Below are 17,822 nucleotides of genomic sequence, written 5' to 3'. Positions count from 1 at the left end.
CCCATAGAAAAAGTGTGAATTACATTGAAGACAAATTTTCTTACACTTTCATGCATACCTCCCCTTGGAAAACCAAGTAACGTTTACAGAATGTAAATGGTATTACAAAAAAATTGAAGCCTGAAATCTCATTTGAAAAGGTATTCATTTTTCAAAAATCCAATTAACAAGAAGGTTTTAAACAAATCCATCTGTCCATTCCAACAGACAATTAATTTCTTTGCCCAGATTAGCAATTCCTCTTCATGGACACAGAAGGACTGACACTTAATTCACTCTGTACCGTCCTGTAGAGGAGTTCTATTGTAAACCCTATTAAAATGTATGAGAATTTTTTTTTATTTTGGAAAATTTTATTTTTTTAAACTCATAACCCTTAAATATCATGGCACTTTATAAACCAACATGCAATCCAAACAAAATAGGTCAGTACCAGACAGCATACATTAATAGTAATCAGGCTATTAGCATGGAATCAGAATGCAGGTCTTAACATGAATAGATCACATGCTTGCAAAGATAGTTGACTGATAATCTGAATTTTCATAACACGCCAACCTCCTACCCTCAGACTTTTCCACACTAACTGTGGGTATATCTTTACATAGTGTGTCATGATAAAGCAAATAAATGACATTACTTTAGACACACATTTGTCATTGACTAGGAGGGAGAATTTCTGGCAGTTAAAACAAACAAACAAAACAAAATTAAAAAAAAACAAAGATGAGAAGGGCAGCGAGTCCATAAAATGTTGAAATGCCAGCTGCAATGACTTGCTATCTTAGAAGATTTTAAAGACATTTTAAAATAAACATATTATGCAAAAAATGTACAGTTGCTTTGTATAACTCTGGAACCCTATGGGAGAACAACCTGTCAATGGCAAGTCTGTTACAATATCAACAAAATCAAAGGGTTGCAAACACTTATGTATTTCTAATTAAATGCATGTGGAAAACACAGAGCTGCCAGAACAGGCTGTAAAGAGGTTATGCTGGACCCTGCTGCTGACACAGAAAGCCTCCAGAGTTGAAGAGCCTCTCCACTCACCTCCTTTTTGAGGTGAAGAGCAGCTGGAGCTGCCAGAAAGGATTGTCTTTGACATTTTAGTAATCAGTAACTTCAGCACCATCTGACTGAGTATGCTTTTGTTTTCATAAACATAGGGTTGCCATCTATTCAGATTTCCCCCGGTTCATCCCTTTCCTGAGGTAGCTGTCCCAGAAATGTGTAAGGGTGCTCAGTACACACAGCCTGTTGTCCAGTTTTATGGGAACAGGATCATCCCGGATGTCCCAGGTTTTTGTATCTCTGAGGTGGCAACCCTATATAAACATGCCCTCTGACACTGGAACAGAATTTATTGTGAACAGAAAAAGCACATTAGGCCAGTGATGGTGGTGCTGACTGTCTGGGACACCTAGGCGAGGAGTTATACTTTTGGGAAAATACTAAAACAAAATATAATTCAAAAGAAATATTCCTTGTACATTTTGTATATTTGATGCTTATTATTTGCTTTGTCTTTTTAGATTGCAACCCTCTCAGGATGAGTTCCTATCTTTCTATGTGCTTGTACAGAACCTAGCACAATGGTGCGCAAAAACTGACTGGGTAGGACCACAGTACAAACAAATACATCACAAGTGAGAAGAGCTTTCAGCAGTATGAAATTTGTTTTCATTTCCATCTGATGGGCTGCCCCAGAGCCAGGAAGCCCAGGCTCCCTTGTTAGCCCATCAGGTGGGCTGCTGAAGAGCAGAGCGAGCGAGCAGGGAGAAAACCAGGTAAGCTTCCACTTGAAACCAGTATGGTTTCTATCAGAATTTTGTTAAAATTGACATGGTCCTGTAGAGTGTTTTGATTTTGACAAATAGGTAAATTCTGACAAAATGTTTTGCCACAATTTTTCTTACTAGCTCGGATAATAATGCAAAAACCCAGGACCAGCAAAGCAGGAAAAGAACATATAAAAACAAAACCGATTGTAGTCAAGTGAAAAGTAAACATGTCTTCCTGAATTGTGTGACTCATATGGGTACCGTCAGTGTACTTGTCACAGAGGTCCTTGGTGCCTAAACTTTAAATTGCCTTCATTTCTATCATGCCAGTAAGAATTTTCTTTTGAAGCATAGGAGAAGTAGATTTCCGTGCTGGAAAACTATCTGCCTTCTTTCTCAGAATCTAACTGTGCTCATGTTTATGGTATATTCAGGGTTCCTGAGTGGCTATAGGTTGGATAGCAGCTGCAACTCCTTACTGCTTCCTATCTACAAAGAGATGTGGGGCTACTGAATCCATGTAATCCTTCCCTTCATGTTCACTCAACTCTCAATTCAGATCTGTTTGGAGCCCGGATTGAGACTCCATGGCACACAGAAGGGACAACAACGATAGGTTTGGTGATAGATTCTATTCCATCCCATCCTTCACTAAGCTCAGTGCCTAAGATCATCTAATTTCGGAGGTTGGGGTGGGGAAGGGAATTTCATCCTACAGTAAAATCAGAGCTATGAAAAACATTAATAACAAAACCAAAAATGAAGTCCTCGGTAACATTTGGTAATGTTCATGAACTTGGCCTAAGAGATTAAGGAAAATCTGGGGTGTTTTGAATGAACATGTCTCACATTCCCCATGCGTTCTGAGAAGAGATTTTGGCATTGCTTAAAAAAAATAAAAAAATCCAGAGTTGGGTCTGGTTTCAAACTCGGTAGTTTAACTCTGTGTTCTAGATTCATTTCAGGAACTATGAACCAAAAACAACAAGGAATGTTAAACCCACTGCAAACTGAAACCACTTAGTCCTCTACAGATGCACTTAATGTCTTCTCTGTAGCATTTTTGTTTAAGCTTGTTGTCTCCACTTATCTGTTTATATTTAAGTATTCCAACTGTTTTGTATTTAGAGTGGGTTGGTATCATTGTTTCAGTTCCCTGAGATTTCGTCTACTGAAACAGGGTGTTCGGTTTTCAGAAGGCATCAACAAAGACCCCATTTTAAAAAATTAAAACCATAACACATCAAACACACTTAACTGTGTCTCTGTTACTGAACTAATAAAATAATATGGTTGGGAACATTTTCTTTGTTGTTATTAAAGTCTTTAGTTGATTTAGTCAAGGTTAAATACTCTCTCCCCAATGTTGGATTTAGGGATATAGGAATATTGAGAGAAACAAACAGTCATTGTGGAACAAAGAACTGGGACAGGAAAAAAAGATGAATAGGCAGTTTTCTCGAAGATATATTTATTTATCCATGCCATGTTCAAGATATTTAATATGAAGAGGACAAAAAGATTAAGTAGGAGGAGTACACCATACCAAGGAGCTTGTTTCTTCAAAGTTCATGCCTCTTCCTTTTGAGGACAGACTTAATTTCAGCTGGAGAGAATTTAACAGAAATCTAAATAGATTTGTAAAATGTCTTTGTAACTTTCTGAAATTGCTGATCTCCTGGGTATTTGTGTAATGTCAAAACAGGACCTTAGTTTTGATAAAAGCTACTTACTGGCATACTGGGTTACTTTAAAACCTGGTGTGATTTTAATACAGTCATGTTACTAATCCCAATAATTTTTTTTCTGCCTGAAACTGCCAAACAGTTCCAGTGTCAGGTTGAGAGGAAGATTTTAAAACACTATTAAAAGGGTTATACTGAACTTTATCTGCTCTGACTTAGAACTTATTTTACAATGTACTAGTAAGGAATTTTCTCTATCCTAATTCCCAGTTACCACTCAAAGCATCTTGCCTACCAGCGCAACTTCTCTCCACCTCCTGTTCTGCATCTCTTTACTGCTGAAATCAATTTCCCCTCTATATGTAAGAGTAATAATTTGAGAGAGAATTTTACTTCCTTTCATAAAGTAGCGAACACTTGGTTGAGCAACAGGTGAATCTGGATTAGGGGAAAGACATGTTTAAAAATATTTCCCTGTTGTATCGTTAATAATTATTAACATTAATATATAATTATTAAAATCACCAACTGGTTCTGTATAAGACAAGTAAATCCAGTCCCTGCCCTTAGGTGTTTATAACCAAATAAGTTAGCACTGGTGGCTAAACCAGAGAAAAAACATTTTTTGCAAGATTTACAGGAGGCAAATACTTTGGTTCTTTTCATGCTGATTTTTCACCATGAAGAAAGGAAGTTTTCATAGTCAAAATGTGTTTTCCCCACTGAAAAATTACATTTTGTCACTTGTATTTGAGAATCTCAAAGCACTTTAAAAGCAATAAATTAACTGAGCCTATCAACAACTGGTGAGATATATTAGTGTTATTCTACCCATTTAGTAAAATGGAGCACAAAAGAGTTTATGCATCTAATCCTGTTCCCAGTGAAGTTAAAGTGAATTTTCCAATTAAATTAAATGGCAGAAGGAATTGGCCTAATTGACATGGTTAGGGATCTGAGTTTCAGACAGTGACAGACCAGGTAATAGAATTTACGCAACGTTCCCTGTGCTAGCCAATAGACTACTTTCCTTCTCTATGCAAAATCCATATGCAAGAATAGAGGCCCAAAGAAAAGAATTTTTTTTTAATGTATTGGTTTTGTCCCTAATTTCCTAGTAATTTAGTAAGGTGCCCTGCAGCATCTTTCCAGCCAGGGGTCTCCTTGGAGCCTGCTACAAGCAGCTACAATAGACTTTATTGAAACAAATGTTTCAAAATATGCTTCAGAAGGTTTGTACATCTCTAGTTTATAATGTTTTCACCTCTCAGCTCATAGTAATACACTACATTAGTGTCCAAAGGGTTAGAATCCAGACAAGCCTGATAATGACTGAAAATGGCTGCCATCTGTTCAATGGTTTATGTTAAATGAGTGGGTGATTTCAGTCTATTTCCAAGCAGCCAGGTATGCACACCTGAAAAACAACACTATAACAACTGGCACCCCTTGGTAGTCTCAGTCAAGACCAAGGACTGTACTGGAATGGAGGCTGAAAAAACCTTCTTGCCCCAAAACTGAGTTTCTCAGAATAGTCTTCTGTAAATATAGAATTACAATCTAAATAGATCCTGTCCCTGACATTTTAAAATAGGCTTTTTAAAACAAGACTTTTTTTTAAAATGCCTGTGGGATGCTGAGAAAAAAATGTAATAGAAGTTGAAATAAATTTCTAGTATTGCTTAAAGGTAGATGTTGACTTATCATAATAATTTAGACTTAGCTAATCATTACAATGCCTGTATATTGCTAAGTGTCAGGAAGAGAGTTATGTCCTCTCACCTATGCACTTAAAAAAAAAAAAAAAAGGGCAAACTGTGGTACAATGCTTTCCCTTGTGAGTTTTCCTCTACCAAGCCTGTAAGTACAGATTCTGTAAGATAAAGTGATTGTCTCTTTTCTAAAAGGCAGTGATTTTAACATGGTATTAATAAATCCAAAGTCATAAGCATTTATAAAAAGTGGGGTGCTATAGATTATCTGCTATTACTGACAACCAGCTTGTGATCAAATTTACTTCACTGCTATGCATGATGGTGTCCCCCCGCCCTTTTCACAACACCTTACCATTTGCCAAAATTTTAACTCAGTACAATTTAAGGACAATTTGATAGTCTATTTCATACTCTTAGTTTGAATTTAATGACATGCTCAGAAAAAAACAATATTTAACTATACACACATTAACTATGTAAACCCAGATTATTTACTCTTACGCTGAACCTCTTTCCCCCCGCAAGAGATATGATGCATATTATTAAAAACATACAGAAATGTTAATCTAATTAAGAAGAACAGAGAAGTTTTCTTTGTCTTTAATACAGTGTTTACAGCTTGCAGTATGTGTTTGTGTTGATAGCAACTAACGCTGAGTTGTAATGTTAATAAAGTAGGTCCACAAAACTTTTTTGTAATGAGTTTTTGTGGAAATTAATATTGTCATAGGCAATACTCATATTATGTCCCATATGTGAATAAGCAGAAATACCATGATAATGTTCCATTTGGGGTCTTTTCATCATCAATATGCTTATAATATTCTAAGAAAGTGCAGTCTCATGAGACCTTGTGTCACAAAATAATGTCTGATATTTAAGTCTGATTTTTGCTCAACAGCAGTGGATTGTGTGGCTGGGAGAGAAAGAAGAAAAAAGAGCATGGAATATAGACACTGCACAGAGAAAAAGAGTTAAAGGATATAAAAATCTATATAGAATTAGAAATCAACACATGATACTGAGCTTTCAGAGTCAAAAATTATACTTATTCAATTACTAAAATTAAAAAAAAATCTGTATATTAATATTGGTCTTCCTGATTGTGCCTATCTGCACTGTTTTAAAATTCTATAAAATGGCTGCATGGTTTTAGCTAGAGACCTTGTTGTATCCCATTAGATACAACTGCAGCTACTCTAGGTGTAGGTTGCAGAGACATGAATGGAATAGTTGTCAGTGTGAAGAAAAGTTTCTAAAAAAGAGAGACCTTCATAAACCCATTAATAAACAAAACAAAGACTTTGCTGAACATACTCATGGCTTAGACCCTGTGTACACGGGTAGTTTAATATTAGCTAACTCATTCTGAAAATTTACTGGCATTTGTTTAGTGCAGAACTGCAGAAGTTGGATGGTTTATGATCTTATAGCTTGTCTGCAGAGTTCAAGCATAATATATTTTTCTGAGAGTTCATCCCGATAAAAGCACTGAACAAACAGCAATTGGTACTGATAGCACACCACATCTTTCTAGGAAAATTTAGCACTCTCTGAAAAGTAGAAGTATGTAGTCTTAGTGCTGCAGTGCATTCTGCTGCAGCATTCCAATTCTAATAACTATTGAAAATCAGGGCCGGCTCTACCTTTTTTGCCACCCCAAGTGGTGAAGCAAAGAAAGAAAGAAAAAAGTGGCCGCAGCAGTGCCGCCGAAGAAGAAATGAAAAAGCTGCTGCCGAACTGCCGCAGAAGAAGAAAAAAAAGAAAGAGTTGCCGCCGAAGTGCTGCCGAAGAAGGAACAATAAAAAAGCTGCTGTCAAACTGCCGCCGAAGAAGGGGGAAAAAAACAACAACGGAGTGCCACCCCTTCAGATTTGCCGCCCCAGGCACCTGCTTCCTTAGCTGGTGCCTAAAGCCAGCCCTGTTGAAAATATTTTATCAAGTTTATCTCCAGATCCCACAGATACAGAAGGAGACATATAATAGGGTTACCATATTTTGAGTGTCCAAAAAGAGGACACTCCACGGGGCCCCGGCCCCACCCCCATCCCCCGCCCCAACTCCACCCCTCCCCCAAAGTCCCTGCCCCAACTCCGCCCCCTCCCCTGCTTCCCGCGAACATTTGATTTGCGGGAAGCCTGAAGCAGGCAGCAGGTAAGCTGGGGGGGGTGGGGTGGGGGGAGGAGGCGCGGCCCAGTCTGGCCCCCCCAACTGAGTGGCTCCCTCCGGCGGCCGGCCCCGGCCCCAGCGTCTCCAGCCTGGCTCGGCTCCTGGGGTGCCGGCCCCCGGCCCAGCACCCTCGGCCCCTGGCCCAGCACCCCCGGGCCAGCACCCCCGGCCCCGCCCCCGGCCCAGCACCCAGTGGTGCCGGCCCCTCCCTATTTTCACGGACATGTTCGGCTTTTTGGGATTTCCCCCTGGACGGGGATTTGAGGCCCAAAAAGCTGGACATGTCCGGGAAAATCCGGACGTATGGTAACCCTACATATAACCTCTGTGCAGCTACTGTGTAAAGCAGAAGTTGTGCAGAGCACCATAGCATGGACCCTTTGCACTTAGGTGCATTATACTCATATTGGATAGAGGCCTGATTCTGCAAAATGTTGATCACACTGTATGTAATACTGTCTGATTGGAATAAACCTGTACGTGTAGCCTACATATTCAAGATGTACTGTGTATAACAACAAGATGAAAGATATAAATGTCTAAATTATCAAATGTGATTAGTGATCTGCGGTGCCCAACTTCATTGATTCCAAAGCCAAAAGCAACTATCGTGATTGTCCAGTCTGATCTCTTCTATAACAGGCCACAGAACTTCCCCAAAATAATTCCTAGAGCATATTTTTTAGAAAACATTCAATCTTCATTTTAAAATTGTAAATGATGGAGAATCCACCATGAGCCTTGTACATTCTTCCAATGGTTAATTATTCTCACCATTGAAAATGTATGCCTTATTTCCGGTCTCAATTTGTCTAACTTCAACTTCCAGCCATTGGACTGAGTTATATGTTTCTCTGCTAGAGTGATGGGCCCATTATTAAATATTTGTTCCCCATGTACGTACTTCTAGTCTATAATCAAGTCAGCCTTTAACATTCTCTTTGTTAAGATGAATACATTTTGAGTTCTGTCTATATCACTATAAGGCATGTTTTCTAATCCTTTAAGCATTCTCATGGCTCTTCTCTGAACCCTCTCCAATTTATCAGTATCCTTCTTGAATTGTGGGCACCAGAACTAGACACAGTATTCCAGCAGCAGTCACACCAATGCCAGATATAGAGGTAAAATAAGTACTCAAGATTCCCCGTTCATGTATCCCAGAATCACATTAGCTCTTTTGGCCACAGCATCTGACTGGGAGCTCATGTTCAGCTAATTAACCACCATGACCCCAAAATCTTTTTTTCAGAGCCACTGCTTCCCAGTATAGAACTTCCCACCCTATAAGCATGGCCTGCCTTCTTTGTTCATAGATGTATACATTTACAGTTAGCCATATTAAAATACATATTGTTTGTATGCGTTCAATTTACCAAGTGATTGAATCACTTTGAATTAGTGACCTGTACTATTCACTAGTAACCACTCCTGCAATTTTTGTGTAATCTACAAACTTTATCGGTGATTTGAGACACCTTAAATTAGCCTGGTTTTCTGAAGATGCCTTGTTCAGCATTTTCTAAAAATCAGATTCCTTTAGGGTATCTCAAGTTGGCAGCCAAAGACAGAAGCACTCAAGGTCCGTAGTTACTTTTGAAACTTAGGCCATGATACCATCGTACAGCACATATCAGCACATTTTAATATCACAGTCCATTTATTTGGGAAGCTATTTTGCTCTAATATTTGTGATGTGTAGAGAGATTAGAATTCATGGTGTCTGGGATCTCAGCTCAGAGTAGTTTCGCCTAGTCTACAGAGTATTGGGTAGAGCAGGAGTAGCCAAACTTACTGACCTTCCAAGCCAAACACAATAATCTTCAGAAGTTCAAGAGCTGCAAGACGTGCATAACCTGCCCCATGGGGCAGCGCCTGCCAGGGCGCGGGGCTTCTGCCCCAACATGTGACCACAGGGCTAAAGCCCTTAGACTCCACTCCCGGCACGGTAGAAGCCCCTAGTCCCCTACCCCACTCCAGGGCAGAAGCCCTGGGCTCCCACCCCCACCATCCCCGCCAGTCCGTTAAGCAGAGAAAGGGGTTCCATGAGCCGCACTTTAACTGTAAAAGAGCTGCATGTGGCTCACAAACCAGTTTGGCCATGCCTGGTGTAGAGTATTGTGTGAGTCTACTTCTATCTCTCACTCCTCTGTCGAATATCCAAAGCCTTGTGAGACTAAGTGATGACAGAAACTCTCCCAAGAAGACATTTTGTGTCATAGAATTGTAGGACTAGAAGGAACCTCGAGAAGTCTCAAGTCCAGTCCTGCCTTGAGTGCAGGGGACTAAGTATTATCTAGACCATCCCTTTCAGATGTTTTTCTAAAAATCTGCACTGCTCTTAAAAATCTTCAATGACAGAGATTCCACAACTTCCCTAGCCAATTTATTTCAGTGCTTAACCACCCTGACAGGAAGTTATTTCTAATGTCCAACCTAAACTTTTTGCGAACAGGGGCTGCTAACAGGGAGTTTCGCAAGGGAGTTCTCCAGGTGAAGGAGGAGCAATACAGCACCCTTGGGGTAAGTGACTGTCTGTAGTGTGTGTTTGTTTGTGTTTGGGGGTTACTTGCTGTGTGCTGAGCTTGTGTTTGTCAGTTTGTCTGTTTGTTTGTTTGGTTGTTTGAAGGACCGTGTGCTGTGGCTGGCAGTTGGAAGCTGTGAGCTTCAGAGGAAGGTCTGAAAGCTAGAAGCCTCTGGTAAGTGGCTGAGCCTTAATCAGTGGGCGGGGCATTCACATAGGCCAGGGCTTTATAAAGCAGCGCACAAGCGACCAGGGGCTGCTAACAGGGAATTTCGCAAGGGAGTTGGGAAGGGGAGTGGGAAGGGAGCGGGGGTCCCTTCATTCCCCTTAAAACTATAAACCAAACTACATTCAAAATCCTTTGCTTAAACCACCCTTTCATTAACTAGGAGACAATGCAGGCAGAAGCCCAGCTGCAGAATGGGGGCTATCCAGTTTATTGCACTGAGTGCAGCATGTATGATTACCTGCCCTGTGGGCGGGTGGCGTATGCGTGCATTCGGTGCAAGGAGCTCCTGGCCCTCAGAGACCACGTACAGACTTTGGAGGCCAGGGTAGCGGAACAGGAGGAGCTAAGGGAGGCAGAGAGGTATGTTGATGAGGCTTTCCGGGACACTGTAGAATTGTCCCACCTCCGGTCAGACAGCCCCTGTGCTGTTGAGGAGGATGAAAGGCCCAAAGAAGCAGAGCAGTCAACGGGAACAGAGGGAAACCTTCCCGTAGTTGGGACCCTCCTTCCAGATGGTGCTGGGGTTGCCTCTTGCACTGAGGTTACCTCTCCGGGGGAGGGAACTCCAGTTGCTAGGAAAAGGCAGGTGTTAGTAATGGGAGATTCGATCATTAGAAACGTAGATAGCTGGGTTTGTGATGATCGGGAGAACCGCATGGTGACTTGCCTGCCTGGTGCAAAGGTTGCGGATCTCTCGAGGCATCTAGACAGACTTATCTGTAGTGCTGGGGAGGAGCCGGTGGTCGTGGTACATGTAGGTACCAATGATATAGGGAAGGGTAGGAGAGATGTCCTGGAGGCCAAATGTAGGCTGCTAGGGAAGAGACTGAAATCCAGGACCTCTATGGTGGCATTCTCAGAAATGGTCCCAGTTCCACGTGCAGGGCCGGGTAGGCAGGCAGAGCTTCAGAGTCTCAATGCGTGGATGAGACGATGCTGTAGAGAGGAGGGGTTTACTTTCACTAGGAACTGGGGAAACTTTTGGGATGGGGGGAGCCTATACAGGAGAGATGGGCTCCACCTAAACCAAAGTGGAACCAGACTGCTGGCACTAAACATTAAAAAGGTTGTAGAGCAGTTTTTAAACTAGGAGATGGGGGAAAGCAGATTGCTGCAGAGGAGCATGTGGATCGGACAGAGACTTCTCTTAGGGGAAAGTCTAATGATAGAGAATCTCCAGGTTATAGTCAGCAGAGGATGGAGGAGGATAATGTAAGGGCCAGATCAGATGATAAACATTCACATAAAAAAGAATCTAACACATCAGAAAAGGGCAGACAAAGAGACAGTGACAAGTTTTTAAAGTGTTTGTACACAAATGCTAGAAGTCTAAATAATAAGATGGGTGAACTAGAGTGCCTTGTGATAAAGGAGGATATTGATATAATAGGCATCACAGAAACCTGGTGGACTGAGAGCAATCAATGGGACACAATCATTCCAGGGTACAAAATATATCGGAAGGACAGAACAGGTCGTGCGGGGGGGTGTGGGGGTGGGAGTGGCACTATATGTGAAAGAAAATGTAGAATCAAATGAAGTAAAAATCTTAAGTGAATCTACATGTTCCATAGAATCTCTATGGATAGAAATTTCATGCTCTAATATGAATATAACATTAGGGATCTATTATCGACCACCTGACCAGGACAGTGATAGTGATGATGAAATGCTAAGGGAAATTAGAGAGGCTATCAAAATTAAGAACCCAATAATAGTGGGGGATTTCAATTATCCCCATATTGACTGGGAACATTTCACTTCAGGACGAAATGCAGAGATAAAATTTCTTGATACTTTAAATGACTGCTTCATGGAGCAGCTGGTACGGGAACCCACAAGGGGAGAGGCAACTCTAGATTTAGTCCTGAGTGGAGCGCAGGAGCTGGTCCAAGAGGTAACTATAACAGGACCGCTTGGAAATAGTGACCATAATACAATAGCATTCAACATCCCTGTGGTGGGAAGAACATCTCAACAGCCCAACCCTGTGGCATTTAATTTCAAAAGGGGGAACTATGCAAAAATGAGGGGGTTAGTTAAACAGAAGTTAAAAAGTACAGTGACTAAAGTGAAATCCCTGCAAGCTGCATAGGCGCTTTTTAAAGACACCATAATAGAGGCGCAACTGCAATGTATACCCCAAATTAAGAAACACAGTAAAAGAACTAAAAAAGAGCCACCATGGCTTAACAACCATATAAAAGAAGCAGTGAGAGATAAAAAGACTTCTTTTAAAAAGTGGAAGTCAAATCCTAGTGAAGCAAACAGAAAGGAGCATAAACGCTGCCAAATTAAGTGCAAGAATGTAATAAGAAAAGCCAAAGAAGAGTTTGAAGAACAGCTAGCCAAAAACTCCAAAGGTAATAACAAAATGTTTTTTAAGTATATCAGAAGCAGGAAGCCTGCTAAACAACCAGTGGGGATCGAGATACAAAAGGAGCGCTTAAAGACGATAAAGTCATTGCGGAGAAACTAAATGGATTCTTTGCTTCAGTCTTCACGGCTGAGGCTGTTAGGGAGATTCCCAAACCTGAGCCGGCTTTTGTAGGTGACAAATCTGAGGAACTGTCACAGATTGAAGTGTCACTAGAGATGGGTTTGGAATTAATTAATAAACTTAACATTAACAAGTCACCGGGACCAGATGGCATTCACCCAAGAGTTCTGAAAGAACTCAAATGTGAAGTTGCGGAACTATTAACTAAGGTTTGTAACCTGTCCTTTAAATCGGCTTCTGTACCCAATGACTGGAAGTTAGCTAATGTAACGCCAATATTTAAAAAGGGCTCCAGAGATGATCCCGGCAATTACAGACCGGTAAGTCTAACGTCGGTACCGGGCAAATTAGTCGAAACAATAGTTAAGAATAAAATTGTCAGACACATAGAAAAACAAACTGTTGAGCAATAGTCAACATGGTTTCTGTAAAGGGAAATCGTGTCTTACTAATCTATTAGAGTTCTTTGAAGGGGTCAACAAACATGTGGACAAGGGGGATCCAGCGGACAAAGTGTACTTAGATTTCCAGAAAGCCTTTGACAAGGTTCCTCACCAAAGGCTCTTACGTAAATTAAGTTGTCATGGGATAAAAGGGAAGGTCTTTTCATGGATTGAGAACTGGTTAAAAGACCGGGAACAAAGGGTAGGAATTAATGGTAAATTCTCAGAATGGAGAGGGGTAACTAGTGGTGTTCCCCAAGGGTCAGTCTTCGGACCAATCCTATTCAACTTATTTATAAATGATCTGGAGAAAGGGGTAAACAGTGAGGTGGCAAAGTTTGCAGATGATACTAAACTGCTCAAGATAGTTAAGACCAAAGCAGACTGTGATGAACTTCAAAAAGATCTCACAAAACTAAGTGATTGGGCAACAAAATGGCAAATGAAATTTAATGTGGATAAATGTAAAGTAATGCACATTGGAAAAAATAACCCCAACTACACATACAATATGATGGGGGCTAATTTAGCTACAACAAGTCAGGAAAAAGATCTTAGGCCTGGTCTACACTAGGCGTTTATGTCGAAGTTAGCGCCGTTAAATCGAATTAACCCTGCACCCGTCCACACTGCGATGCTATTTAGTTCGACATAGAGGTCTCTTTAATTCGACTTCTGTACTCCTCCCCGACGAGGGGAGTAGCGCTAAATTCGACATGGCCATGTCGAATTAGGCTAGGTGTGGATGGAAATCGACGCTAATAGCTCCGGGAGCTATCCCACAGTGCACCACTCTGTTGACGCTCTGGACAGCAGTGCGAGCTCGGATGCTCTGACCAGCCACACAGGAAAAGCCCCGGGAAAATTTGAATTTGAATTCCTTTTCCTGTCTGGCCAGTTTGAATCTCATTTCCTGTCTGGACATCGTGGCGAGCACAGCAGCACTGGCAACGATGCAGAGCTCTCCAGCAGTGATGGCCATGCAGTCTGTGAATAGAAAGAGAGCCCCAGCATGGACTGATCGTGAAGTCTTGGATCTCATCGCTGTGTGGGGCGATGAGTCCGTGCTTTCCGAGCTGCGATCCAAAAGAAGGAATGCAAAGATCTACGAGAAGATCTCTAAAGACATGGCAGAGAGAGGATACAGCCGGGATGCAACGCAGTGCCGCGTGAAAATCAAGGAGCTGAGACAAGGCTACCAGAAGACCAAAGAGGCAAACGGACGCTCCGGATCCCATCCCCAGACATCCCGTTTCTACGAGGCACTGCATTCCATCCTCGGTGCTGCCGCCACCACTACCCCACCAGTGACCGTGGACTCTGAGGATGGGATACTGTCCACGGCCGGTTCCTCAGACATGTTAGGGGACGGGGAAGATGAGGAAGGAGATGAGGAGGGCGAGGCAGTTGGCAGCTCTCACAACGCTGATTTCCCCGACAGCCAGGATCTCTTCATCACCCTTACAGAGATCCCCTACGAAGCGTCCCCAGCCATTACCCCGGACACAGAATCTGGTGAAGGATCAGCCAGTAAGTGTTGTAAACATCTAAACATTTATTTTTAACAAAACAGGAATATTAACAATTAAAAGAATGGGTTGTTCATGATTAGTGTGCCCTAGGCGCTTAACGGTTTAGTAAGGGGCAGTGCAAGTTTTGAAAAGAAATCTAGCAATGTCCGGTTTTCAGTGATTGTCCTGCACAAGCCGCTCTACTGTGTATTCCCTGCTACTGCAGCTACAGTAAAATGCGGTCTATATGTGCGGGGATAGAGCAGTAATCCTCCTGGGACATCTCGATGAAGCTCTCCTGGAGGTAACTTGAAAGCCGTTGCATGAGGTTCTTGGGGAGAGCGGCCTTATTGGGTCCTCCGAAGTACGACACGTTGCCGCGCCACGAGATTATCAGGTACTCGGGGATCATTGCTCTGCACAGCAGGGCGGCATACGGCCCTGGTCTTTGGAGGCTTTCCCGGAGCATTCTCTCTTTGTCGCTCTCGGAGATCCTCATCAGGGTGATGTCGGCCATGGTGACCTGCTTTTAATTAGGTAGGGGAATGTTAGTGTTGGGACTGCTTTCCCGTTCCTTTACAGAACTGTCACCGCTGGTTTGCAGCCACGCGGTGGAGGCGGGAGAGGGGCAGCCGAAAGGGATCGTTCCCGGGGACAGCCGCGAGGGGGTGGGACAGGGGCAGAGTTCCCGCTTGCCGGATTGCTGGCAGCAGGGACTGACATTGATTTAAATGTGAAATGAGGCCAGTGGTAATATAAAAGTTTTAAACTGCCACAAGTGTACGGCTTACCATGTCTGCCTGCAACAGAAATTCCGTTGTGCTGCCTCGCTTCTCAAATGTGCTGTTCAAGACCCCAGGCACAGAATGCGAAGGCCGAGAATTCGACCTTGTGCTGAGTGCGCATGTGAAAGGTGCTGTGCATGGTCTTGTTCACAGAGAAAGACTATGTTCTTTGTTCACAACTACATTTATCTTTCAGAGGAATTCACTCCCTTTTTCCCATTTCCACAGCCCCGTCTGCGACTGTCTCACAACCTAGCCTGGAATCACACTCCCAGAGGCTAGCGCGGATTAGGCGTAGGAAGAAGAGGACACGGGAGGACATGTTCTCTGAGCTTATGGCCTCTTCCCAAGCCCAGGCAGCACAGCAGACCCAGTGGCGGGAGAACTTGACCCGAATGCACCAAGCCAACATGGATCGGGAGGAGAGGTGGCGGCAGGAAGACCAGCAGGCGACTCTAACGCTGCTTGGACTACTGAGGGAGCAAACGGACACACTCCGGCGCCTTGTGGATGTTCTGCAGGAACGGAGGCAGGAGGACAGAGCCCCGCTGCAGTCCATCTCTAACCGCCCTCCCCCGCCACCAAGTCCCATACCCACCTCACCCAAAGTGCAAAGAAGGAGAGGCGGCAGAGTCCCTGCTAACTCTCACTCCACCCCTGCAGAGAGCTCTAGTAGCAGAAGGCTCTCATTTCCCAAAATTTGAAAAGTTCTTTCCTTACCGCCTGACACAAGCCCACGTCCAAGTTTCACCTCCCAATGCCATGTGTAGTTGATAATAAAAAATTCGTTTCTGTTAACTACTGTTTCAATCATGTTCTTTTGGAGGAGGAGGGGAAAGGGGGTTGGAAATTGGACAGGACAGTCTCCTTTGGCAGGGTACATAGTCGGGGGCAGGCACAGCAGCAGGGCACATACACAGTGCAGTGATGCAGTGACTAGTTGCCCCGGTTAGTCTGGGAGGTTGTTTTGATGTAATGTTGGGGGGGGTGGGTTGCTCTGTGACTTTGTGGCGGGGGAGGGCAGTTACAGATCTTAAGCGCCGGTCCTTAGACAGGATCACAGAGCCACACAGCATGGGATCTGTAACCGTCCTCCCCCTGCCACAAAGTCAAATAGACCTCCCATACACACAGTCCCGATCAGGAGGGGTGACAGGCTCCGTTGAAACAAGCATCCCACCGCAGCGGAGCCTGTCAATCCTTGAGTTTAGAAGCTGCATTCGCATCACAACACTAGACCCGCCCCGCACCACAGTCTGCGTCCCAGTTTTAAAAAATTCCCGCTAAAACAGTATTAAAGAAAACGGTGTGCTTTAACAAAGTAGAACTATTTTTATTTCGACACGTGTGTTGGAGGGGGGGTGAAGGGGGTATGTAACTGGATAGGATAGTCAACATTACCTGGGTAAAGAAACGGGGGCAGGTTTAGCTTCTCAGTACACAAACTATAAAATCACAGGTTACCCTGCTCACTCAGGAACTTTGCTTTCAAAGCCTCCCGGATGCACAGCGCTTCCCGCTGGTCTCTTCTAATCGCCCGGCTGTCTGGCTGTGAGTAATCACCAGCAAGGCTATTTTCCTCAACCTCCCACCCCGCCATAAAGGTCTCCCCCTTGCTCTCACAGAGATTGTGGAGCACACAGCAAGCTGCTATAACAATGGGGATATTGGTTTCGCTGAGATCACAGCGAGTCAGTAAGCTTCTCCATCTCCCCTTGAGACGGCCAAAAGCACACTCCACCACCATTCTGCACTTGCTCAGCCGGTAGTTGAAGAGTTCTTTTTCAGTGTCCAGGGCGCCAGTATAGGGCTTCATGAGCCAGGGCATTAGCGGGTAGGCTGGGTCCCCGAGGATGACTATAGGCATCTCCACATCCCCAACAGTTATTTTGTGGTCCGGGAAGTAAATACCTTGTTGCAGCCGTCTAAACAGACCAGAGTTCCTGAAAACACGAGCGTCATGAACCTTGCCCGGCCATCCCACGTAGATGTTGGTAAAACGTCCCCTGTGGTCCACCAGTGCTTGCAGCACCATGGAAAAGTATCCCTTTCGGTTAATGTACTGGGTGGCCTGGTGGTCCGGTGCCAGGATAGGGATGTGAGTTCCATCTATGGCCCCACCGCAGTTTGGGAATCCCATCGCTGCGAAGCCATCTATGATCGCCTCCACGTTTCCCAGGGTCACTACCTTTGGCAGCAGTACATCAACGATTGCCTTCGCTACTTGCATCACAACAACCCCCACGGTAGATTTGCCCACCCCAAACTGGTTCGCGACTGACCGGTAGCTGTCTGGCGTTGCAAGCTTCCACAGGGCTATGGCCACTCGCTTCTGTACACTCAGTGCAGCTCGCAACCGGGTGTCACTGCGCTTCAGGGCAGGGGACAGCAACTCACAAAGTTCCAGGAAAGTTCCCTTCCGCATGCGAAAGTTTCGCAGCCACTGGGATTCATCCCAGACCTGCAGCACTATGCGG

General features: G+C 43.6%; 2 protein-coding genes across 4 annotated transcripts in view; one reads left to right on the top strand and one right to left on the bottom strand.

Moving 5' to 3' along the window:
* The window catches only part of COMMD10 (COMM domain containing 10), a 231,110-nt gene that overhangs the window by 74,046 nt on the left and 139,242 nt on the right, over positions 1–17,822 (bottom strand). The gene's annotated exons all lie outside the window — the stretch shown is intronic.
* Positions 13,629–16,363, top strand: LOC135972397 (uncharacterized). Its single transcript, XM_065550349.1, has 2 exons — positions 13,629–14,579; positions 15,574–16,363. Exons 1-2 carry the CDS (start codon positions 14,003–14,005, stop codon positions 16,047–16,049), a joined length of 1,053 nt encoding a protein of 350 aa, XP_065406421.1. The 5' UTR covers positions 13,629–14,002; the 3' UTR covers positions 16,050–16,363.

The sequence above is a fragment of the Chrysemys picta genome, chromosome 6, assembly GCF_011386835.1.
Source record: "Chrysemys picta bellii isolate R12L10 chromosome 6, ASM1138683v2, whole genome shotgun sequence".
NCBI classification, from domain to species: Eukaryota; Metazoa; Chordata; order Testudines; family Emydidae; genus Chrysemys; species Chrysemys picta.
This window is presented reverse-complemented; position numbering and strand designations above follow the sequence as displayed.

What these genes read in the sequence shown, in the direction of transcription:
- LOC135972397 (XM_065550349.1), top strand. Translation starts at nt 14,003, where the DNA reads ATGCAGAGCTCTCCAGCAGTGATGGCCATGCAGTCTGTGAATAGAAAG. An exon ending in ATCTGGTGAAGGATCAGCCA is followed by an intron (nt 14,580 to 15,573) that starts GTAAGTGTTGTA and finishes CCATTTCCACAG; the next exon opens with CCCCGTCTGCGACTGTCTCA.